The 26,207-nt window shown below is 40.9% G+C and overlaps 1 protein-coding gene across 1 annotated transcript in view; it reads left to right on the top strand.

Annotated features, from left to right (window-relative positions):
* Positions 1–26,207, top strand: part of LOC135517555 (WW domain-containing adapter protein with coiled-coil-like) — a 70,281-nt gene that overhangs the window by 20,975 nt on the left and 23,099 nt on the right. The window contains exons 5-7 of the mRNA XM_064941967.1: positions 6,614–6,729; positions 11,967–12,088; positions 19,903–20,145. Coding sequence (XP_064798039.1) covers positions 6,614–6,729; positions 11,967–12,088; positions 19,903–20,145 — 481 coding nt within the window. The remainder of the gene's footprint in view (positions 1–6,613; positions 6,730–11,966; positions 12,089–19,902; positions 20,146–26,207) is intronic.

The following is a 26,207-nucleotide window of genomic DNA, read 5'->3' on the forward strand; positions in this document are numbered from 1 at the left end:
CCACATTTCATTTCAATGCCCTTGCTGATGGAATGAGGTTTTCACTCAAAATCTCACGATACATGGCTCCATTCATTCTTTTTATTTTACACGGATCAGTCATCCTGGTCCCTTTGCAGAAAAACAGCCTCAAAGCATGATGTTTCCACCCCCATTCTTCACAGTAGGTATGGTGTTATTTGGATGCAACTCAGCATTCTTTGTCCTCCAAACAAGACTAGTAGAGTTTTTACCAAAAAGTTATATTTTGGTTTCGTCTGACCATATGACATTCTCCCAATCTTCTTCTGGATCATCCAAATGCTCTTTAGAAAACTTCAGACGGGCCTGGACATGTGTCCCCATGCTTAAGCCAGTACGTCTGGCACTGCAGGATTTGAGTCGCTGGCGGCGTAGTGTGTTACTGATGGTAGGCTTTGTTACTTTGGTCCCAGCTCTGCAGATCATTCACTAGGTCCCCTCGTGTGGTTCTGGGATGTTTGCTCACAGTTCGTGTGATCATTTTGACCCCACGGGGTGAGATCTTGTGTGGTGCCCCAGATCGAGGGAGATTATCAGTGGTCTTATGTGTTCCATTTCCTAATAATTGCTCCCACAGTTGATTTCTTCAAACCAAGCTGCTTACCTATTACAGATTCAGTCTTCCCAGCCTGGTGCAGGTCTACAATTTTGTTTCTGGTGTCCTTTGACAGCTCTTTGGTCTTGGCCATAGTGGAGTTTTGAGTGTGACTGTTTGAGGTTGTGGACAGGTCTTTTATACTGATAACAAGTTCAAACAGGTGCCATTAATACAGGTAACGAGTGGAGGACAGAGGAGCCTCTTAAAGAAGTTACAGGTCTATGAGAGCCAGAAATCTTCCTTGTTTGTAGGTGACCAAATACTTATTTTCCACCACAATTTGCAAATAAATTCATTAAAAATGCGATTTTCTGGATTTTTTTCCCCCTCATTTTGTCTGTCATAGTTGAAGTGTACCTATGATGAAAATTACAGGCCTCATCTTTTTAAGCGGAAGAACTTGCACAATTGGTGGCTGACTAAATACTTTATTTGCCCCACTGTACATACACTGTATATCACAAAAGTGAGTACACCCCTCACATTTTTGTAAATATTTGAGTATATCTTTTCGTGTCTTTGGCTATGCCGGATTAAGTGATATGACATGCTATTCTATAAAACAATTTCTCCGTAATTAATATCACCTGATTGAAATGTAATTAACTAGAGTCAGGCACCACGAAATAATATTTATAGAGCTGTTATCTTCCGAATAAACTCTTAAAGACCTAGTAATATTTTACCTCAATAGCAGTCAACATTAATCTTCATCTTACTTCAGTCTCATCTGAAAGTTGTAAATTCCTGGTTATCTGCAAGAACCCTGGCTAACAATTTGAGACAGCAATACAAAATTGGGTTTAATAATTTATTTACTAAATACCTATCTAATCACACATGCACATAATTAAATCATAACTTGATTACAAATTACGTCATGAGGGAAAACATCCCTTGCGTGCAGAACAAATATGACCGCTTGTTACACAAAGGAAAGGGGGCTGGGTTGAGTGAAAGAGCGGGAAGACAGGAACAAAGTCGAAGCTGTGCTATAGTAAATACAGTATCTTATGCATTCTAAATTACCCGCCCATTTGGAAAAGGAAAATGCAATAAATATTTTCTCTGAGCTACGCTTCAGTAGGTTGGTCGTAGATGGAAGACCGTGTTGCCAAACCGAGTCCTTTGTCCTTTGAAGAATGTCACTGGTGGTCAATTGGATACGTTGTGGTAATGTTGTTGTGTGGTAGATGGGATACTCTGTCTGTTCCTTCCTAACCTGGGCTTGCAGCTGCGGTCGCTAACTCAGCGGCTAGGAGGTATCACTTCTGTCGTGAATAAGAGTTCAAAGTTCATACCATTCGCAACCAAAGCTCATGCTGATGTTGACTTCGTTCTGTAGTTATTATCTGAACCATTCTGACATCGGACCGTCGTCCTCACATCCTCGGAACAGGAATTGCTGTTGTCGTCAAGGCTTTATATAGGAAGGGAGAGGAGGGTGTGTTTGAAAAGTTTTATAGCCCATGTCTCTTCACAGAGGCGGGCCACTGAGTGGAGTGAGCAGCCATAACTTATGAAAACCCACATCTCACATTTTAGAAGCTAATATCACATTTCATCCCTTCACAAATAATTTCATATTCAAACATTTTAAATTGAACAACAATTCCATGTGAATCTGATAACTCTGTGTAGACATTCCACTGTAGAGTTTGTCATCTTATCATTGATTAGAATGTCTCAGATGACAACCGAACTGACATCATATTCATTAAGTACCACTGCATATGTTCAATTGTTCGGATTACCAGAATATAGTTAATTTCCCCCCACCTACTGATGTTCCCAGAATCTCTGTTAACCACACTCCCTCATACTGAAAATATATACTCAAATATTTACAAAAATGTGATTGGTGTACTCACTTTATATGTATATATATATATGTGTGTGTGTGTGTGTGTGTATGTATGTATATGTATATGTGTGTATATGTGTATATAATATATATGTGTATATAATATATATGTGTATATAATATATATGTGTATATAATATATATGTGTATATAATATATATGTGTATATAATATATATATGTGTATATATATATGTATATATATATGTATATAATATATATATATAATATGTATATAATGTGTATATATATGTATATAATATGTATGTATATGTATATAATATATGTATGTATATGTATATAATATATATATAATATGTATATAATATATGTATATATATATGCATATAATATATATATATATATGCATATAAATATGTATATAAATATGTATATAGTATATATGTATATGTATATAGTATGTATATAATGTATATAATATATGTATATAATATATGTATATAATATGTATATAATATGTATATAATATGTATGTATATGTATATAATATGTATATATATAATATGTTAATATATATGTATATAATATATGTATATAATATATATGTACATACGTATATATATGTATATATGTACATACGTATATATATGTATATATGTACATACGTATATATATGTATATATGTACATACGTGTATATATGTATATATGTACATACATGCATATATATGTGTGTGTGTGTATATATATGTGTGTGTATATGTATGTGTATATATATGTGTGTGTATATGTGTGTGTGTGTGTGTGTGTATATATATATGTATGTATGTATGCACAAAAATATTATTTCGCTCAAATGTTGTGCACAGATCTGTTTACACCCCTGTAAATCATTATTTGCAAAAATAATCTGTCCACCTGACGGGCGTGCCATATCAAGAAGCTTATTAAACAGCATGATCATTGCACCTTGTGCTGAGGACAATAAAAGTTACTCCACAATACTAACCTAAATGAGATTGAAAAGAAGGAAGCCTGTACATAATATAAATAATCCAAAACATGCCTGAGTACCACACTCCATATTTTGGGGATATCAAGAAACAGAATAGAGCCAAGCACAGGCAAAATACTAGAGGAAAATCTGGTTGTCTGCTTTCCAACAGACACTGGGAGACAAATTCACCTTTCAGCAGGACAATAACCTAAAACACAAGACAAGGCCAAATATTCACTGCTTACCAAGACTATGCTGAATGTTCCCGGGTGGCATCTATGGCAAGAGTTAAATGGCTGTCTAGCGACAACCAACTTGATAGAGCTTGAAGAATTGTTTTAATTCCGGTGCCGACAGAGATGGCCGCCTCGCTTCGCGTTCCTAGGAAACTATGCATTTTTTTTTTGTTATTGTTATTTATTAAATTGGTACCCCAGGTCATCTTAGGTTTCATTACATACAGTCGAGAAGAACTACTGAATATAAGAGCAGCGTCAACTCACCATCAGTACGACCAAGAATATGACTTTCGCGAAGCGGATCCTGTGTTCTGCCTTTCACCCAGGACAACGGAATGGATCTCAGCCCGGCGACCCCAAAAAAACGACTTCGTAAAAGGGGGAAACGAAGCGGTCTTCTGGTCAGACTCCGGAGACTGGCACATCCCTTACCACTCCCTAGCATTCTTCTCGCCAATGTCCAGTCTCTTGACAACAAGGTTGATGAAATCCGAGCAAGGGTAGCATTCCAGAGGGACATCAGACTGTAACGTTCTTTGCTTCACGGAAACATGGCTCACTGGAGAGACGCTATCGGAGTCGGTGCAGCCAGCTGGTTTCTCCACGCATCGCGCCGACAAACAAACATCTTTCTGGTAAGAAGAGGGGCGGGGGCGTATGCTTTATGGTTAACGAGACGTGGTGTGGCCACAACATACAGGAACTCAAGTCCTTCTGTTCACCTGATTTAGAATTCCTCACAATCAAATGTCGACCGCATTATCTACCAAAGGAATTCTCTTTGATTATAATCATAGCCGTATATATTCCCCCCCCAAGCAGACACATTGATGGCTCTGAACGAACTTTATTTGACTCTTTGCAAACTGGAATCCATATATCCTGATGCTGCATTCATTGTAGCTGGGGATTTTAACAAGGCTAATCTAAAAACAAGACTCCCTAAATTGTATCAGCATATCTATTGCGCAACCAGGGCTGGAGAAACCTTGGATCATTGCTATTCTAACTTCCGCGACGCATATAAGGCCCTGCCCCACTCTCCTTTCGGAAAAGCTGACCACGACTCCCTTTTGTTGATCCCTGCCTACAGACAGAAACTAAAACAAGAAACTCCCGTGCTGAGGTCTGTTCAACGCTGGTCTGACCAATCTGATTCCACACTCCAAGACTGCTTCCATCACGTGGACTGGGATATGTTTCGTATTGCATCAAACAACATTGACGAATACGCTGATTCGGTGAGCGAGTTCATTAGAACGTGCGTTGAAGATGTCGTTCCCATAGCAACGATTAAAACATTCCCAAACCAGAAACCGTGGATTGATGGCAGCATTCGCGTGAAACTGAAAGCGCGAACCACTGCTTTTAATCAGGGCAATACAGTGCCACTGACACGGCCCGCAACCAAAACTCTCCTTCACTGCAGCCAACGTGAGGAAAACATTTAAACGTGTCAACCCTCGCAAGGCTGCAGGCCCAGACGGCGTCCCCAGTCGCGCCCTCAGAGCATGCGCAGACCAGCTGGCTGGTGTGTTTACGGACATATTCAATCAATCTCTATCCCAGTCTGTTGTTCCCACATGCTTCAAGAGTGCCACCGTTGTTCCTGTTCCCAAGAAAGCTAAGGTAACTGAGCTAAACGACTACCGCCCCATAGCACTCACTTCCGTCATCATGAAGTGCTTTGAGAGACTAGTCAAGGACTATATCGCCTCCACCATACCTGACACCCTAGACCCACTCCAATTTGCTTACCGCCCAAATAGGTCCACAGACGATGCAATCTCAATCACACTGCACACTGCCCTAACCCATCTGGACAAGAGGAATACCTATGTGAGAATACTGTTCATCGACTACAGCTCGGCATTTAACACCATAGTGCCCTCCAAGCTCGTCATCAAGCCCCTGGGTCTCGACCCCGCCCTGTGCAACTGGGTACTGACAGCATTGTGAAGAAGGCGCAGCAGCGCCTCTTCAACCTCAGGAGGCTGAAGAAGTTTGGCTTGTCACCAAAAGCACTCACAAACTTCTACAGATGCACAATCGAGAGCATCCTGTCGGGCTGTATCACTGCCTGGTACGGCAACTGCTGCGCCCACAACCGTAAGGCTCTCCAGAGGGTAGTGAGGTCTGCACAACGCATCACCGGGGGCAAACTACCTGCCCTCCAGGACACCTACACCACCCGATGTCACAGGAAGGCCATAAAGATCATCAAGGACAAGAACCACCCGAGCCACTGCCTGTTCACCCCGCTATTCTTTATCCCCTTACACTTGTCTATAAGGTAGTAGTTTTGGAATTGTTAGCTCGATTACTTGTTGGTTATTACTGCATTGTCGGAACTAGAAGCACAAGCATTTCACTACACTCACATTGACATCTGCTAACCATGTGTATGTGACAAATAAAATTTGATTTGATTTACAATCCACGTGTGCCAAGCTCTTAGACTTCCCAGAAAGACTCAGTTGTAATTGCTGCCATATGTGATTAACATTTCTTGACTCTGGTGTGAATACCTATGTAAATCTGATATTACTGTATTTCAATAAATTTACTTTAACTTCTAAAAACATGTTTTGTCTTTGTCATGGTGTATTGTGTGTAGATGGGTGAGAATTAAATGTTATCCATTTTGAATTCCCGCTGTAACACAACAAAGTTGAATAAGTGAAGGGGTATGAATACTTTCTGAAGACATTGTGATGCCCTCAGTCTGCTTGCTTGCGCTGACACAATGCATGGAATGATGGCTTGCCATAACTCTCTGTGGTTCATGACACCTGGTAGGTCCGCCGTTGTGAGACCAGTCTCTCGGCAGATGTTGGCCACCCGTGGTATTTCTGTCAACGTAAAATGCTCCCCTCTCCCTCACTCACCTTTTTCCTTTCTACCTTACATAAATGTCCTCTTCCCTACTCCTCAGCCATATGAAGATAAAGATGACTGGTCAGAGCACATCAGTTCCTCTGGGAAGAAGTACTACTACAACTGCAGGACCGAGGTCTCACAGTGGGAGAAACCCAAAGAGTGGCTGGAGAGGTACGCATTACGCCATTTTCATTAACATAATACCGATTTCACACTACTGAGCCTAGTTTAGCTGAACTGTGCTGGCTGGCCTGGTTTTCTATTCATTTTTAAAATGCTTGTCTCTTAAGCCCTTGATGAGCTGTGAAACTGATGTCTGAATTCATAAACACCGCTTACCAAAAAACTGAGACTAAGATGGCTTTGCTTTGCTCTACCCTGGTCCTGATTTGTTATTGCATTAAATGTAACAAGCCATATTGTTTGTAAGTTACCATTCCATTTGTAGAGCCTTAAAAAATCCACATTTCGGAGAACGTGGACAGAATCTTGGAATACAGACACTTAAAACTGCTATTCAACAATATTCAAAAATGTATAGAACTTAGTATGAAATCAACTACATTTGTTGAAATTATTAGAAAATGCATTCATTAAGTTCATCATAAGACATTAACAAAATGCATCAGTTATTCATATATTTCTGGAACTTTCTGAAACGGCGTGTGGTGCGGGTATGATTAAGACTATGATTCAGAGGGGTTGGGTTAAATGCGGAAGACACCTTTCATTTGAATGCATTGTTGTACCACTGACTAGGTATCCACCTTTCCCTGTCTTCATTTTGTGTAGCCGTTAGCGATTATGCTAATAATTACAAAAGTTCTGGTAGAAATGAAAAGGCTTTCCAGAAAACCTTTTCCAGTTACATTTTAACTACAAAGTAGCCTTCTCGTAAACCAGGCTTCCCTAAAACAGGAAGCATGGGGAAGTTCCATGGCAGTAATCCTCTAAAGAGTTTGGAAACCTGGTGCATGAGCAGCCCCCTCCTGTACTCCCTGTTCACCCATTAATGCGTGGCCACACACGCCTCCAACTCAATCAAGTTTGCAGACGACACAACAGTAGTAGGCTTATTACCAACAATGACGAGACGGCCTACAGGGAGGAGGTGAGGGCTCTGGGAGTGTGGTACCAGGAAAATATCCTCACTCAACGTCAACAAAACAAGATAATTGTGGACTTCGGGAAACAGCAGAGGGAGCACCCCACCTATCCACATTTACGGGACCGCAGTGGAGAAGGTGGAATGCTTCAAGTTCTTTGGCGTACACATCACTGACAAACTGAAATGGTCCACCCACACAGTGTGGTGAAGAAGGTGCAACAGTGCCTCTTTAACCTCAGGAGGTTGAAGAAATTTGGCTTGGTACCTAAAACCCTAACAAACTTTTACAGAGGCACAATTGAGAGCATCCTGTCGGGCTGTATCATCGCCTGGTATGGCACCTGCACCGCCCGCAACCGCAGGGCTCTCCAGAGGGTGGTGTGGTCTGCCCAACGCATCACCAGGGGCAAACTACCTACCCTCCAGGACACCTTCATCACCTGATGTCACAGGAAGGCCGAAAAGATCAAGGACAACAACCACCCGAGCCACTGCCTGTTCACCCCGCTATCATCCAGAAGGCGAGGTCAGTACAGGTGCATCAAAGCTGGGACCGACAGACAGAAGCTGTTTTTCAATCTCAAGGCCATCAGACTGTTAAATAGCTATCACTAGCACATTAGAGGCTGCTGCCTATATACATAGACTTGAAATTACTTACTGGCCACTAATAATGTTTACATATTTTCTATTTCTGATCTCGTATATACTGTATTTTATTCTACTGTTAGTATATGCCGCCCTGACATTGCTTGTCCATATATTTATATTTTCTCCTTTAGTTAGATTTGTGTGTATTGGGTATATGTTGTGAAATTGTGAGATATTACTCCACTGTTGGAGCTAGGAACAATAATTTCGCTACACCCGCAATAACAGCTGCTAAACACATGTATGTGACCAATAACATTTTATTTTATTTGATCAGTGACGCCTCGCAACACGTCAAACCAATTAAAAGCCTTGCTTTGGTGGAGCTCCAAAGGCGCTCACCAGATTAGTGCCTTAGGAGCAACCGTGCAAAAATTAATCAAATTTAATCTCTAATGCTAATCTCCGGGAAGCCTAATTGTCTCCTTATTTCCATACTGTACTTGCATGACAAGGATTGGATTTCCACTAAACAATTTTAGTTCCGCACTTACAAGGCATGTACAAAATCTGGTATATCGTTTGCCTCATACTGAACATTGTCTACTGGTATCATTTTAAACTGCACATATAACTCGACATGTAAACAGTGTATGAGTTTAGCTATTCTCTGCTTCAGATGAGATGCCCATAAGGCCAGTAAATGCCATCATACTGTAGGCTTATGGCTGCATTGGCGATGCATGCCTTATGATAAGCTGCAAATGGATTCACATAGCTAATATACTGAGGGTGACAATCAAATTAAGCAGATTGGAGTTCTACAACTACACAAAAAGGACATGTTCATTTGGGAATACAACAGACACATTAGACATAACACCACCCCCTCTTGATTGTGATGTGATCCATCAACATTGACACTAGTTCATTTTTAATAATGGTTTAACACAATGCAAACAGTCCGGGTAGCCGTTTGATTACCTGTATAGTAGATGGATAAAATAAGTATATATTTTTTTGTCCTAGACCTGGTACTCCGGTACCGCTTGCCATGCGGTAGTAGAGAGAACAGCCTATGACCAGGGTGGCTGGGATTTTTGACAAGTTTTAGGGCCTTCCTCTGACACCGCCTGGTGTAGAGGTCCTGGATGGCAGGCAGCTTTGCCCCAGTAATGTACTGGGCCATACGCACTATCCTCTAGTGCCTTGCAGTTGGAGGCTGAGCAATTGCCGTACCAGGCAGTGACGCAACCAGTGTTGCAACCAGTGTCGATGTTGCAGCTGTAGAACCTTTTGAGGATCTCAGGACCCATGCCAGATCTTTTTAGTTTCCTGAGGGGGAATAGGCTTTGTCGTGCCCTCTGCACGACTGTTTTGGTGTGTTTCGACCATTCTAGTTTGTTGACGTGGACACCAAGGAACTTGAAGCTCTCAACCTGCTCCACTTCAGCCCTGTTGGTGAGAATGGGAGCGTGCTCGGTCAGGTGAACAAAAACTCCAGACCAGTGGTGGCCAACCTTGCTCCACTGATCCCTGATCTACAGGGTGAGCAGACTTCAATTCCAGCCCAGCAATAGCGCACTTGACTCAACTCATAAGGTTGAATCAGGTGTTTTATTGCTTGTCTGAAACAGAAGCCTGCACATCCATCAGACCTCCAGCATGATTGGTCTGCTCCAATTGTTGTCGATTATAACTATTTTTGTATACAACATTTGCTAACATAGGTAGGCCTGAACATGTAACCCATGGCATATAGGATATGCCCGTAGTCTGTTGGGGCATTCATTGGGACCTCTCCATCTGGAAACAGGCGTTGACAGCTTTCCATGTCTGAAGACCGAAAACATCACAGAAATCGTGTTCTTAAATACTCAAATTAGACAGAACTGAATATTACGTTCCCATTTATCGCTCTGTCCTCAGTTTTCCTATCTAGGGACTGGAACTATGAAAAGATTCTCTAATTTCCTCCAACAAAATGACCTGCCCTATCCAATAGCTAGCCTAGGCAGCCAATAGTGCATGGGCACGAGATCTGCACAATCTGCTGCCTAGGTTATCAGCCAACACTCTCCCTTCAATGACAGCAGCAATTTCACTCTCATGGCTTTTATTTACACTTTTGGTGACTATTTTTAATTTACAATTGATTGCATCAGAATAGCTAGCTAATAGGATGTTGGGTGATTACATTTAATTCCCTTAGCTAAATAGTGTGAAAAGTTGGCTAGCTAGCAGCTCAGTTGTGTTAGCCTACAAAGTGGCCTACTTGTAGCCAGCCAGCTAGCTAATAATACATTGTTTAATAAAGAAAACCATTTATTTACTTGCCTCTGCTGTTTGACCAAGGACCCAATCTTAACAATGTTTTTGGTGGTAGCACAGCCAGTGGCCACGTGGACGAATCGAGACTAGGGGAAAAAAGTGTTTGTCATCAGCATAATCCACTTTGAATTTCTATAAATAGCAGACTATCGGCCACACTTAAACTAGCATAGGCAACAACTACCCGGACGGAAAACAGTGACTCATATAACACACTGCACCCGTTCTATGGGCGTGTGGGCGGAGGGTTCTTGAAATGTAACATCAAATCAAACTCACAGTCGACCATTCAAAACGGTTTTGCAATACAAAATTCTCTAGACCTCAAAGTGAGGCGTGACAACGACGTGATTTGAGTTATGGCAACGTGAGACTAACTACAAAGTAGCCTTCCGGACAGAATGATATCATTATTTGCATCAATCCTGTGGCCATTTTGTTTTGCAAATTTTGCAATTTCAGGAGCGCTACAGAAATATTGCTAACCAAACAACAGTCTCTGACTGGTACACACTTGAATTGAAGGGTAACTACACCCAAAACCCAGACATTTCTTTAGATTTGTTTTCCCATCATTATAATTTGAACACTGCAAATTGACCACAACTAAGCCCAACAATAGATTGTATTTGAAAATAACAATTTCATTATTTGATTGAGACGCGATCACATGCTTTATTAGTTAGACCACTTTAGTTAAAACACAAATTTCCCAAATTAATTGCCAATCCCTGATTTTAGAACGTTTTTGTTTTTCTATTAAAAAGGTAGGATTTTTGTGGACAGAAACTGGGAAAAACAAAAACCTGAACTAAAAGGAGAAAATGGATTTTGGGGAGAAACTAAACTCAATCAAATGTATTTATAAAGCCCTTTTTACATCAGCCGATGTCACAAAGTGCTATACAGAAACCCAGCCTAAAACCCCAAACAGCAAGCAATGCAGATGGAGAAGCACAGTGGCTAGGGAAAAACTCCCTAGAAAGGCATGCACCTAGGAAGAAGCCATGCTCTGAGGGGTAGCTGGTCCTCTTCTGGCTGTGCTGGGTTGAGATTATAACAGTACATGGCCAAAATGTTCAAACGTTCATAGATGATCCGCAGGGTCAAATAATTATAATAATAGTGGTTGTAGAGGGTGCAACAGGTCAGCACCTCAGGAGTAAATTTTTGTTGGCTCTTCCATACAGATTAAACTGAATCGGGCAAAATATTCAAACATATTATATAGGGCTCTACCTTTGCACAGATCTTCCTCATCTTTGAGTGACAATGTGTTTTACTTACCTTAGGGCCCTGGTCAAAAGTAGTGATGGATCAATGGTGCCATTTGAGATGCAATCTTGAGCTCTAACTTGACTGTTTGTTTGTTTCCCAGAGAGCAGAGGCAGAAGGAGTCCTCTACTAAGTTGACGCCGGTCAACAGTTTCCCCAAAGACAGGGACTACAGACGGGAGGCCATGCAGCAGGCTACATCAGCCACTGGCTTTACTGCTGCTAGTAAGTCTTTAAAAAGTATTTTTTTATACAAGGTCTCCCAATGAGGTACAAAAGTAGGCTTGGCCGGTGTCATGCCTTCATACCGGCCTTGTGCCTTACTGGGATATTCGGTAATACCTGAACTAAGCACAAGGGGAGCTATTTTCGAACCCCACAGCTTCTGTAATCCGAAGGTTAGCAATGCTAACAAGTACATGTAAAATCCCATAGAGAATTCTAACTAAATGGTAACGAGCGCATTACAAATATTTTATACGGTCTCTGATCTAAACTATTTAACGACAGACATCCCAGTTCATACAAGTAACTCTAAAATGCTACTCAGTTTGCCGCATGCCCATAACATATCGCAAGGCTCTTGATCCAGGAGGGGGTTCTATTTATTTATTTTACCAGGCAAGTCAGTTAAAAACAAATTCTTATTTTCAATGACTGCCTAGGAACAGTGGGTTCACTGCCTGTTCAGGGGCAGAACGACAGATTTGTACCTTGTCAGCTCGGGGGTTTGAACTTGCAACCTTCCGGCTACTAGTCCAATGCTCTAACCACTAGGCTACCCTGTCGCCCCTATGTGATGCTTGATTTTGGTAGAAGCTAACCGCTTAGCAAGATAGCCAACTAGCTACTAAATTATCAAACCAAATGCACAACTGCAGAGCATTTACAACATTTTAGACAGTTAACTTAATAGTTAAGATTAGTTTAGATTTAGTTGTGAATTCCATACTGAAACTAGGGTTTCAAAGGGTCTGTAAATTTCCAGACATTTTCCATGGGAAGTTAAGCCTTGAAATTTAGCTTAAATTCATGAAAAAAGTTGCCTTATAACAGTGAACCTTTTTTGTGGGATATACATAAGGCATATTTTGGTTAAACTATCCCCAATTCAATGGAATTGCAACCCTCTGCATGCACAGTGCATTCTTCCATCACATGTACAGCTGATTCTGAAGATCTTGCACACTAATGAGATGCTATTGAGCCCACACTATTACACTGTCTGAGCCAAGGTCTACATGCTTTCTGGTAAGTTTTGATTACAACACTGGGTGGGGTGAATATATTTTATGACTTACTTCTACCATTCAAAAGTTTGGGGTCACTTAGAAATGTCCTTGTTTTTGAAAGAGAATCCCATTTTTGTCCTTTAAAATAACATCAGAAATACAGTGTAGACGTTGTAAATGACTATTGTAGCTGGAAACGGCTTTTTATTTTATGCAATATCTACATAGGCGTACAGAGGCCCATTATCAGTAACCATCACTCCTGTGTTCCAATGGCACCTTGTGTTAGAAAACCCTTTTGCAATTGTTAGCACAGGTGAAAACTGTAGTGTTGATTAATGAAGCAATACAACTGGCCTTCTTTAGACTAGTTGAGTATCTGTAGCGTCAGCATTTGTGGGTTCAATTACAGGCTCAAAGTGTCCAGAAACAAAGGCCTTTCTTCTGAAACTATTCTTGTTTTGAGAAATGAAGGCTATTCCATGCGAGAAATTGACAAGAAATTGAAGTTATTGTACAACGCTGTGTACGCCCTTCACAGAGCAGCACAAACTGTCTCTAACCAGAATAGAAAGAGTGGGAGGCCCCGGTGCACAACTGGGCAAGAGGACAAGTACATTAGAGTTGAGTAACAGATACCTCACAAGAACTCAACCAGCAGGGTCATTAAATAGTACCCAGTCTTAAAGTCAACTGTGAAGAGGCGACTCCAACAGCTCCTCTGTCCAGTGTCTGTGTTTTGCCCATCTTAATCTTTTATTTTTATTTGCCAGTCTGAGATTATGGCTTTTTCTTTGTAACTCTGCCTAGAAGGCCAGCATCCCAGAGTCGCATCTTCACCGTTGATGTTCAAAACCACTCTTATAATTCTCTGGTATTTGTGACTTGGTGTTTTCAGGTCATTTTAATCTAAGGCTGTCATTGTCACAGTGAAAGTGTAGTCACTTACTGGAGATACTGCAGGAGTGGTGGTGGCTCATGTTGGTGAGTGTGTGCCTGTGCTGTACAGCCAGATGGGGAGGACAGTCTAGCAGGGGCTTCTCACCAGACTTCAAAAGCCTGTTCATTTGAGATGGTTTGAATCATTAGAATATTTATCCAAGCTAGGACTACTGTGTACAGTGGGGTCTGAAATTGACACCCTTGATAAAGATGAGCAATAATGACTAAAATAAATAATTAAAATACTGAGCTATATTGTATGCTCAAGAAAATGGGGAAAGTATATTTACAATTTGCTCAAATACATCAAAAGTTAGGTAGGGGTCAAAATTGACACCCCTGAAGATTATTATAAATAAAGCTGTCAAAAGTTTATTTGGTCCCATATTCCTAGCATTCAATGACAACATCGCTTGTGACTCTACCAACTTGGATGAATCTACCCACAATACCCCATAGTGAGAATGCAAAAATAGATTTTTAGTAATGTTTGCTAATTTATTAAAAATATCCTGAAATATGACATTTACAATAGTATTCAGATCCGACTGGGTTCAAGTCCGGGCTCTGGCTGGGCTACTCAAGGACATTCAGAGCCACTCCTGCATTGTCTTGGCTGAGTGCTTAGGGTCATTGCCTGTTTTTAACATGTATTTTTATTTAACTAGGCAAGTCAGTTAAGAACACATTGATTTACAATGATGGCCTACCCCGGCCAAACCCAGACGGCGTTGGGCCAATTGTGCGCCACTCTATGGGACTCCCGATCACGGCCGGTTGTGATACAACCTGGAATAGAACCAGGGTCTGTAGTGACGCCTCTAGCACTGCGATGCAGTGCCTTAGACCGCTGCGCCACTCAGGTGCCTGTTGGTGAACCTTCGACCCAGTCTGAGATCCTGAGCGCTCTGGAGCAGGTTTTCATCAAGGATCTCTCTATACTAGGCTACCTGTGGAGGCAGGTAAGTCTAGTGGTTAGAGCGTTGGGCCAGTAACAGAAAGGTTGCTGGATCAAATCACCGAGCTGATCTCATGTTCTGCCCCTGAACAAGGCAGTTAACCCACTTGTTCCCCTGTAGGCCGTCATTGTAAATGCAAATTTTTATTTATTTATTTATTTTTCTCTTAGCTGGAGTGCTTAGTAAAAGGTTTATAAAAAAAATATAAAGACTTCACTTTTCTCTGTTCATCATTGCCTCGATCCTGACTGGTCTCCCAGTCCCTTTCGCTAAAAAAACATCCCCATAGCATGATGCTGCCACCACCATGCTTCACCGTAGGGATGGTTCCAGGTTTCCTCCAGATATGATGCTTGGCATTCAGGACAAATTTCTTGGTTTCATCAGACCAGAGAATCTTGTTTCTCATGGTCCTTTAAGTGCCTTTTGGCAAATTCCAAGGGGGCTGTCATGTGCCTTGAACTGAGGAGTGGCTTCTGTCTGACCATAAAGGCCTGATTTGGCGGAGTGCTGCAGAGATGGTTGTCCTTCTGGAAGGTTCTTCTGTCTCCGCAGAGGAACTCTAGAGCTCTGTCAGAGTGACCATCAGGTTCTTGGTCACCTCCCTCACTAAGGCCCTTCTCCCCCGATTGCTCAGTTTCGCTGGGAATGCTGCAGAAATGTTTTGATACCTTTCCCCAGATCTGTGCCTCGACACATTCCCATCTCGGAGCTCTACGGACAAATCCTTTGACCTCATGGCTTGGTTTTTGCTCTAACATGCACTGTCAACCTTATATAGATAGGTGTGTGCCTTTCCAAATCATGTCCAATCAATTGACTTGACCACAGGTGGACTGCAATCAAGTTGAAGAAACCTCAAGTCTGATCATTGGAAACACGATGCAGCTGAGCTCAATTTCGAGTTTCATAGCAAAGGGTCTGAATATTTATTTTTTATTGTGTAGATTGAGAAATTTTTGAATAAGACTGTAACGTAACAAAATGTGGAAAACGTCTGAAGGCACTGCCACAACAGGTGTAAATGTGGCATGACAAGTTCTGTCAGCTGTTATGACCATGTCATAATGTGTTATGACACTGGGTGTCAAGTTAAGTGTTACCCAATTGAGCATACAATATATTTTGTACAGTCATTATTGCTCATCTTTATCAAGTGTCAATAATTTCAGACCCTACTATATGAATGTCACTCGCTCAACACACCCACTTGCTGAGTTGTCATTTGAAAATGCGATTCCACTTTTGGGGCAGTTTCCACTGGAGCGGACCCTGTCTTTAATAAACGTGTCTGTTGCCCAGACAGAGGCATTCTTGTACACTGCACTTGCCAGTATCACTTGTTTATTAGGTTAACTGCCTTGTAGCTCAGGCCCAGAAGCAAGGATATGCATATTCTTGGTATCATTTGAAAGGAAACACTGACTTTTGTGGAAATGTGAATTGAATGTAGGAGAATATAACACACTAGATCTGGTAGAAGAAAATACAAGGAAATAAACATACATTTTCTGTTTTTATTGTTGCTGCATCATCTTTCAAACGACCAAGAACAGCCAAACATACATATAGGATGCTGGGGATGATTTGAATGAAGAACAAAAGATGGCAACAATAGCTGAGCAAAGGTTTAGACAGAACTTCAAAAATGAGCGAGCTACATGACATTGAGCATGAAGTCACCCAAGTGTCCCACACAAATGTAACCAATTGTACCCAAGTGGCCAAATTGGTACAGTGATACATTTTGAAGGAAATAACTATATACATGAATTCTATTCTAACAAACACCAAAATATATATATATATATATATATATATATAAAAATATAGATGTATTTTTTTAAATAACGAGGGTAACTGTTTACTCGGTCTCGCTTTCTCATCAATTTCCTCTATAATTTGGGTTAAATCTGTATACCTAGACTTTGTTTTAGCTTTTCCTGATTTATTCGCCATAATTTAACCTCTTGAAACTCCCCACTAAGCCTCAGGCTCATTAGCATAACGCAACGTTAACTAAATTAAAATAATGCGTTTGCTCTCAAGCTTAGCCTTTTCTTAACAACACTGTCATCTCAGATTTTCAAAATATGCTTTTGAACCATAGAAATTGACTAATTTGTGTAAGAGTATGCAAAGCTAGCATAGCATTTTGTGTAGCATGTAGCACGCAACATTTTCACAAAAGCCAGATAACCAAATAAATAAAATCATTTACCTTTGAAGAGCTTCTGATGTTTTCAATGAGGAGACTCCCAGCCACATACCAAATGCGCAGTGTTTCCTGAAAGCGTCTGTGTGTAGGAGAAATCGTTCCGTTTTCTACATTGCGCCTGGCTACCGAAACGAACCGAAAATGCAGTCACCTACAACGTGAAACTTTTTCCGGATTAACTACATAATATCGACCGAAACATGGCAAACGTTGTTTGGAATCAATCCTCAAGGTGTTTTTTCACATATCTCTTCATTGACATGCAGTTCTTGGAAGCTTGCTTCTCTCTCTCTGCTCCATGGAAAAATACTGGCAGGTGACTTTTGCGCACCAATTTCGGCGCAGGACACCGGGCGGACACGTGGTAAATGTGGTCTCTTATGGTCAATCTTCCAACGATCTGCCTACAAATACGTCACAATGCTGCAGACACCTTGGGGAAACGACAGAAAGGGCAGACTCATTCCTCTTGCGTTCACAGCCATATAAGGAGATCATGAAAGACAGAGCCTCAAAAATCCTTGTCATTTCCTGGATGCCAAGTCATCTTGGTTTTGCCTGAAGCTCACGTTCTAGGGCACGCACAGAGAAGATATTTGTATTTCTGGACACGTCAGAGTGTTTTCTTTCGAACAGTAGCAATTATATGCATAGTCGAGCATCTTTTTGTGACAAAATATCTTGTTTAAAACGGGAACGTTTTTCTTCCAAAAATGAAATAGCGCCACCATAAGTGTAAGAGGTTAAATATATAAACTTGCTGAAAATTCTATTGACTATGTACTGCTATGCGTAACACTCGTGGCTCCGTCAAGTAGGATTTGCAATGGCGAATTAACCTCTTTTACACCAGAGTTTACAACAAAGGCTGGTCTTCAAACATATAACCATTACATATTGCCGTTTACCTCAACTCATTGCTTATCTTCCAAGCTAGATCTCAAGATGATCAGTGGTCATTGGGCCAAAATGCAGTCAATCAACGATAGACCGGTCCTAACATTGGTGCGCAATGAGGTCGTTGATTGGTGTCTTCAAAATGGTTTGTACATCCAGGGAAAAGAACAGTCAAGTATGGTTGTAGTAGTAACAACCAGAGGATTGAGGATTGAAACTAACACCAACAACTGGATAAAAGTATGTTTTGTGTGTGTAATTACCATGAATGCTTCGTCCAAAGTTGAATGAGATGGAAATCGACGCAAGCGGTTTACAAATGTTTTGTGTTAGGCTATAAAAATGGATGTTATCAAACAAAACGAACATTCACTGTGTAGTTAGGACACTTGGCATTGCCACCAGAGGAAGGTCTTCACAGGTAAGCAATTTATTTTATTATCTGACTTTTGTGACTCTAATGCTTGGTTGGAAAATGCTAGTAATACTTGTGTGTGTGGGGCGCTGTCCTCAGAAAATCGCATGGTTTGCTTTCGCAATAAAGCCTGTTTGAAATCTGACACAGCGGCTGGATTAATAAGATGTTCATCTTTTAAATTATTTAAGATGCATGTATTTACAAGAATGTTTACTACAACAAATGGTATGTTTAGAATGTTAGCCCTCTGCAGTTTCACCCGGATGTTACATTTAACTTGTTTTAACTCCCATCCCGTGAATGGGATCGTTGTCATCATCTGACACTAATTAGCATAACGCAACGGACATAAATATTCCTATTCATGAAAATCACAAGTGAAATATATTGAAACACAGCCTTAGCGTTTTGTTAATCACCCTGTCATCTCATATTTTCAAAATATGCTTTACAGCCAAAGCAAGACAAGCATTTGTGTAATTTTATCGATAGCCTAGCATAGCATTATGCCCAGCTAGCAGTAAGTAACTTGGTCACGAAAATCAGAAAAGCAATAGAATTAAATCGTTTACCTTTGAGCTTCGGATGTTTTCACTCACGAGACTCCGTTAGATAGCAAATGTTAATTTTTCCCCCAAAAATATTATTTTTGTAGGCAAAATAGCTCCGTTTGTTCTTCACGTTTGGCTGAGAAATCGACCGGAAATTGCGGTCACGACAACGCCGAAACATATTCTAAATTTGCTCCATAATATCGTCAGAAACATGGCAAACTTTGTTTATAATCAATCCTCAAGGTGTTTTTCAAATATCTATTCGATAATATATGCACCGGGACAATTGGTCTTTCAGTAGGAGCGAGAGGACAAATGGCTACCTCTGTATTTTACGCAAGAATCACTCAGAGCCATCAGGTCACCACTTGCGCAATGTAGCCGCTTACGCTTATTCTTCAACATAAATGCGCGAAACTACATTACAATGCTGTAGACACCTTGGGGAACACGTAGAAAAGGTAAACTGGTTGGTAGCCCATTCACTGCTCAATAGGGACGCATCGGAACGCAGAGCATTCAAAACATGAGTCACTTCCGGATTGGATTTTTCTCTGTCTTTCGCCTGCAATATCAGTTCTGTTATACTCACAGACAATATTTTTACAGTTTTGGAAACGTCAGTGTTTTCTATCCTAAGCTGTCAATTATATGCATATTCTGCCCCCTAGTCACAGCAGGTTAAATGTTTCCCACGCTGCAAAAAAATTGTGATCAGATGTGCGAATCATAACCGGATGTGCGAATGCTTTTCACATTTGAGATCTGACAAGGCTGCCTCCCTCACTCTTTCCCCTTTCTTCTCTCCTCCCTCCACAGAATCAGCCCAGACGGAGAAGCAGCCAGCATTGGCGTCCTCCTCAGGCTCGGGCCTGAACCCCACATCGGTTACCCCCGGTTCCTCTTCGGCCTCTACCACGGTGCCCGTGTCCCCAGTCCTGCAGTCCCCCGTCCATACCCCCCTGCTCCAGGACCCCTCATTGCTCAGACAGCTCCTCCCAGCACTTCAGACCGCCCTACAGCTTAACAATGCCAGCGTCGACATGGCCAAGATCAACGAGGGTAAGAAAGTCACGTGCGTACACACCATGTCTTCTGAAGAGTCTTACATGTGAGGGTTATGGTGGTAAATGATTTCGCAGCCAGCAAATTATGGGTCAGCGCCATCTGTTTCTCTTAGACCCAGTATTCTCTTACCCTTCTATCCACAACACTGTAATAGCTCAGACACACAAACACGATAGAGGTTATGCTGAATGCTTCTGAAGCAAAGTAAGATTGAAGTGTTTGTTTTGGTCATGATGGTGACTGAGACCAGTCGTCTTTCAACCTTTCTTTTACCTCCCTCTGAGGAAACTACACAGGTACTAGGCAGGTACAGTTGAAGTCGGGGAGTTTACATACACCTTTACATTTAAACTCAGTTTTTCCACAATTCCTGGCATTTAATCCTTGTAAAAATGTCTTGTCTTTAGGTCAGTTAGGATCACCACTTTATTTTAAGAATGTGAAATGTCAGAATAATAGTAGAGAATGATTTATTTCACATTCACACTGGGTCAGATGTTTTCATACACATTTGTATTTGGTAGCATTGCCTTTAAATTGTTTAAACTTGGGTCACACTTTTCGGGTAGCCTTCCATAAGTTTCCCATAATAGATTGGGTGAATTTTGGCTCATTCCTCCTGACAGAGCTGATGTAATTGAGTCAGGTTTGTAGGCCTCGTTGCTCGCACATGCTTTTGCAGTTCTGCCCACGCATTTTCTATGGGATTGAGGTCAGAGCTTTGTGATGGCCACTCCAATACCTTGACTTTGTTGTCCTTAAGCCATTTTGTCACAACTGGGGGTCATTGTCCATTTGGAAGACCCATTTGCGACCAAGCTTTGGTCATTATGGCCAAACAGTTCAATTTTTGTTTCATTAGACCAGAGGACATTTCTCCAAAAAGGATGATATTTGTCTCCATGGGCAGTTGTAAACCGTAGTCTGGCTTTCTTATGGTGGTTTTGGAGCAGTGGCTTCTTCCTTGCTTTGCGGCCTTTCAGGGTATGTCAATATAGGACTCGTTTTACTGTGGATATAGATACTTTGTACCTGTTTCCTCCAGCATCTTCACAAGGTCTTTTGCCTTTGTTCTGGGATTGATTTGCACTTTTCACACCAACGTACGTTCACCACAAGGAGACAGAACGAGTCTCCTTCCTCAACAGTATGACGGCTGCGTGGTCCCATGGTGTTTACTTGCTTACTATTGTTTGTACAGATGAACGTGGTACCTTCAGGTGTTTGAACCAGACTTGTGGTGGTCTACAACTTTTTTTCTGCGGTCTTGGGTGATTTTCTTTTGATTTCTTTTTATTTTCCCACTGAGTTTGAAGGTAGGCCTTGAAATACAATCACAGGTACACCTCCAATTGACTCAAATGATGTCACTTAGCCTATCAGAAGCTTCCAAAGCCATGACATAATTTTCGGGAATTTTCCAAGCTGTTTAAAGGCACTTAGTGTATGTAAACTTCTGACCCACTGGAATTGTGATAGAGAATTATAAGTTAAATAATCTCTGTAAACAATTGTTGGAATAATTACTTGTCATACACAAAGTAGATGTCCTAACTGACTTGCCACAAGACATTTGTGGAGTGGTTGAAAAACGAGTTTTAGTGACTCCATCCTAAGTGTATGTAAACTTCCGACTTCAATTGTATGTACACTTAACTAACAGGTTACCTGTGTATGCATACACCCACAGGTTGTCCAACCTAGGAGTGAGCTGCCTTTTCTTCTGAGGTCTTCCATATTGGTAGTGGTGCCTGACTGTGTGGTAATGTTGTCATGATACCAGAATTTTGATTTCGATATCAATTTTAGTATCATGATACTCGATATCAAGGCATATTAGCCAGTCACAGAATGGCACTTGATTCAGACAGATCAACTCAGCTACTTCTTCAGTCGTTTGGTGTCTTGAGTTCAATATCATTACATTTGCATTTAAAACACACATATATACAGTGGGGCAAAAAAGTATTTAGTCAGCCACCAATTGTGCAAGTTCTCCCACTTAAAAAGATGAGAGGCCTGTAATTTTCATCATACGTACACTTCAACTATGACAGACAAAATGAGAAAAAAATCCAGAAAATCACATTGTAGGATTTTCAATTAATTTATTTGCAAATTATGGTGGAAAATAAGTATATGGTCACCTACAAACATGCAAGAGTTCTGGCTCTCACAGACCTGTAACTTCTTCTTTAAGAGGCTCCTCTGTCCTCCACTCGTTACCTGTATTAATGGCACCTGTTTGAACTTGTTATCAGTATAAAAGACACCTGTCCACAACCTCAGTCACACTCAACTCCACTATGGGCAAGACCAAAGAGCTGTCAAAGGACACCAGAAACAAAATTGTAGACCTGCACCAGGCTGGGAAGACTGAATCTGTAATAGGTAAGCAGCTTGGTTTGAAGAAATCAACTGTGGGAGCAATTATTAGGAAATGGAAGACATACAAAAACACTGATAATCTCCCTCGATCTGGGGCTCCACGCAAGATCTCACGCCATGGGGTGAAAATGATCACAAGGTGAGCAAAAATCCCAGAACCACACGGGGGGGGGCTAGTGAATGACTTGCAGAGCGCTAGAACCAAAGTAACAAAGCCTATCATCAGTAACACACTACGTCGCCATGACTCAAATCCTGCAGTGCCAGATGTGTCCCCCTGCTTAAGCCAGTACATGTCCAGGCCCGTCTGAAGTTTGCTAGAGAGCATTTGGATGATCCAGAAGAAGATTGGGAGAATGTCATATGGTCAGATGAAACCAAAATATAACTATTTGGTAAAAACTCAACTCGTCGTGTTTGGAGGACAAAGAATGCTGAGTTGCATCCAAAGAACATGAAACGTGGGTGGGTCTTTCAGCATGACAATGATCCCAAACACACCGCCCGGGCAACGAAGGAGTGGCTTCGTAAGAAGCAAGTGTAAGTGAAGACTTACAGAAAACATTTGACATCTGTCATTGCCAACAAAGGGTATATAACAAAGTATTGAGAAACTTTTATTGACCAAATACTTATTTCCCACCATATTGTGCAAATAAATTCATTAAAAATCCTACAATGTGATTTTCTGGATTTCTTTCTCTCATTTTGTCTGTCATAGTTGAAGTGTACCTATGATGAAAATTACTGGCCTCATCTTTTTAAGTGGGAGAACTTGCACTATTGGTGGCTGACTAAATACTCTCTTGCCCCACTGTGTATATATATATATATGAGTGACAGCCATGTCTGCATTAAAGGAAATGATCACCCACTTTGTGTTTATTGTTTTGTGCATCTAATTATGTCTTGATTTTCTGGGTCATTTCATGTTTTCACGTGAATCTGAGTTATTGGCGTTCAAGCTGACTGACATCCGGCCTGTATGACTTAGAACTGTGGTAAAGTTGCTCTCAGTACACTTGAATTTTAATAGGAATTCGACTTTTAGATATCATACATGTCAGATTTCAATGCTGGCTGATGTCACAACTCCAGGATGTCTGATCTCGAAAGCCATTGATCATATTTTGCTTCCGTGTAACGCCTGACCCAGCACTGTCGACCAATCACGTCCACGTTGTCATGCAGCGTCACACAGTTGCTAAGCTACTCGTCACACGATCCCTTCTCAAAGTCGCTGTATATGTTGAAACGTGCCTGTTTTCCTCAATAGTACGTATTGTCAAGATTCCAAAGCTATACAATATTACAGATGGCAAGTTAATTCTCACATCTCTGAAAATATTTGTTGAATTTCGTGCTAATTTTGGGTTTTTGAGATAATGCTCAATAGACTCCCATTCACTCAGAATCGCCCAGATTCACCGTGCACAGTGCGTCCCATTGAAGTAGCACGGGCAATGTTTCCCATCTCCTCAATGGTGAAAGAGCAGTTAATTTGTCTCCATAATTTGCACACCTCTTTTTTGAGGTCTCGATGTTTTTCTGCAGATATATACGGCATCCTTCTCTAAAGAGGGTGAATACTCACTGCAGAAACAATAAGTAGTGGGGAGAGCGCGTCAGTTTGGTCCACACGGATTTTTACAGTGTGCAAAAAATAAATACATTTTTTGCAGACCATCTAATAATTTGGCAATGTAAAAATGTATTTGAATGCTCATTCGACGATCTGACACAATGTGTCTTTCCCTCTCTTGGTGTAGTTTGTGTCATGTTTACAAAAGGTAGCAGATGCTCTTATCCAGAGCGACTTCCTCAAGGGCTCATCTTTAAATTTTTCTCCCAGTCGGCTCGGATTCAAAACCGCAACCTTTCAGTTACTGGCCCAAAGCTCTTAACCGCTAGGCTACCTGCCGCCCTGTGTTCTAATGCTACTATTAGTCAGGGTCTGGTTGGTTGGAGGCTGACCCTGTCTGGCGTGTCATGCCTGGTGCTTAAGTGCTCCAGAGCAAATGTGCTCAGCGGAGCCCTCTGTCACACAGACCGGGGCTCTGCAGCATCCCAATCCTGCTTCAATATGCACCGATGACTGGCCATGCAGAAAAGAACATGGCTGGCACTGGCTGTCTGGGGCGAGCGTGTCATCCTCTCTGACTGCTTTATGATCCCTGAGCATGGCCCAGAATGCAATATCTTTACTTGAAGCCAACATAAGATACTCAAAGCCATCGTAATGCTTTTATTACTTGTTTTCAAGCATGTGTGCCTTCAGGTTTCGAATTGTATTCTGTGCCGTGACCATTTCAGATTTGTTAGAAACATTGCATAACTATGAGATGCTATTTACGTTTTGAGGTCCACTCTCTAACTAAAAAAAACACATAAAATCGCATATTGATGTAGTGTTGCAATTTTAGTATGCTTCTATACTAGAACATGGAACTTTCTGTACTTCTGTCATGTTTCACTTTGTCTACTAATTGAGAGGTTGTCTGTCTATCAACGCAGCCGATGTCCCCTTATAGTGCGAATGCACCGTGCATCCTACACTTATTCATTGCTCGCTCTAACCTGTCCCGAGGAACCACTTTACTCACTGGGAGTCTGGGCTGCATCATGTTATCTCCCTACTCATGCTGCACAGAAGTTAACACACTTGAATAATGCAACACAGGATGTAGAAATGTTGCAACTGTTATTTACTGTTCTCAAAACAGTCCATTACAGGCTAGAATACAATGCAAGAAGATACCAGTAGTTTCCAGCTTTGTAGGCTAATTTTCCTTGCTAGCTTACAGCTGAAGCCAACATCCATTCACTCCCCTAGTACTTTGTGATGATATGCAAACCATAATGCAAAAAATGCTTGAGTCATTAGGTCTTAAACAGACAGCATACTCTGTTATAAAAAGATTGCTTCTTCTATGCATGTTAAGTGCAATAAAACAAGTCCCAAATGGAAGGCAAAGAGATGGAGCCCCATGAAATCAGCCAATACAAGCTCAATAATTCAATGTATGCCCATACTCCACTTGATGGAATGAAGTCTGTATTGTGAATTTTTCTTGGCTACATCTTGATTTACTAAGTTTATCAACAGAGATTTACCATTCAAATAAATTATTACCGTTATGTAGTTTGGTAAAAGCAAATTGATTCATTAATGCATACATAGCATTCTCTGAAAAATTGACAAAACATTTACAATGTAATGATATTGAACTCAAAAGATCTGTCTGGATCAAGTGCCATTCTGTAACTTTGGCTAATATACCTTTTTAATCCAATGGTATCGTGATACTAAACCTGGTATGGCTATCGGAGTCAAATAATTATGGTATCGTGACAACAATAGTGAGGTACAAAGTAGAGGTCGGCCAATTATGATTTTTCAATGCCGATTGTTGGAGGACCAAAAAAAGCCGATGCCGATTTGAGAAGAAAAGAAAGAGGGGGATTTGTTTTTTTAAACACGTTTTACAATGATTTATTTATTTGTAATAATGACAATTACAACAATACTGAATGAACACTTATTTTAATATAATACATCAATAAAATCAATTTAGCCTCAAATAAATGAAACATTTTCAATTTGGTTTAAATAATGCAAAAACAAAGTGTTGGAGAAGTAAAAGTGCAATATGTGCCATGTAAAAACA

The sequence above is a fragment of the Oncorhynchus masou genome, chromosome 28 (assembly GCF_036934945.1).
Source record: "Oncorhynchus masou masou isolate Uvic2021 chromosome 28, UVic_Omas_1.1, whole genome shotgun sequence".
NCBI classification, from domain to species: Eukaryota; Metazoa; Chordata; class Actinopteri; order Salmoniformes; family Salmonidae; genus Oncorhynchus; species Oncorhynchus masou.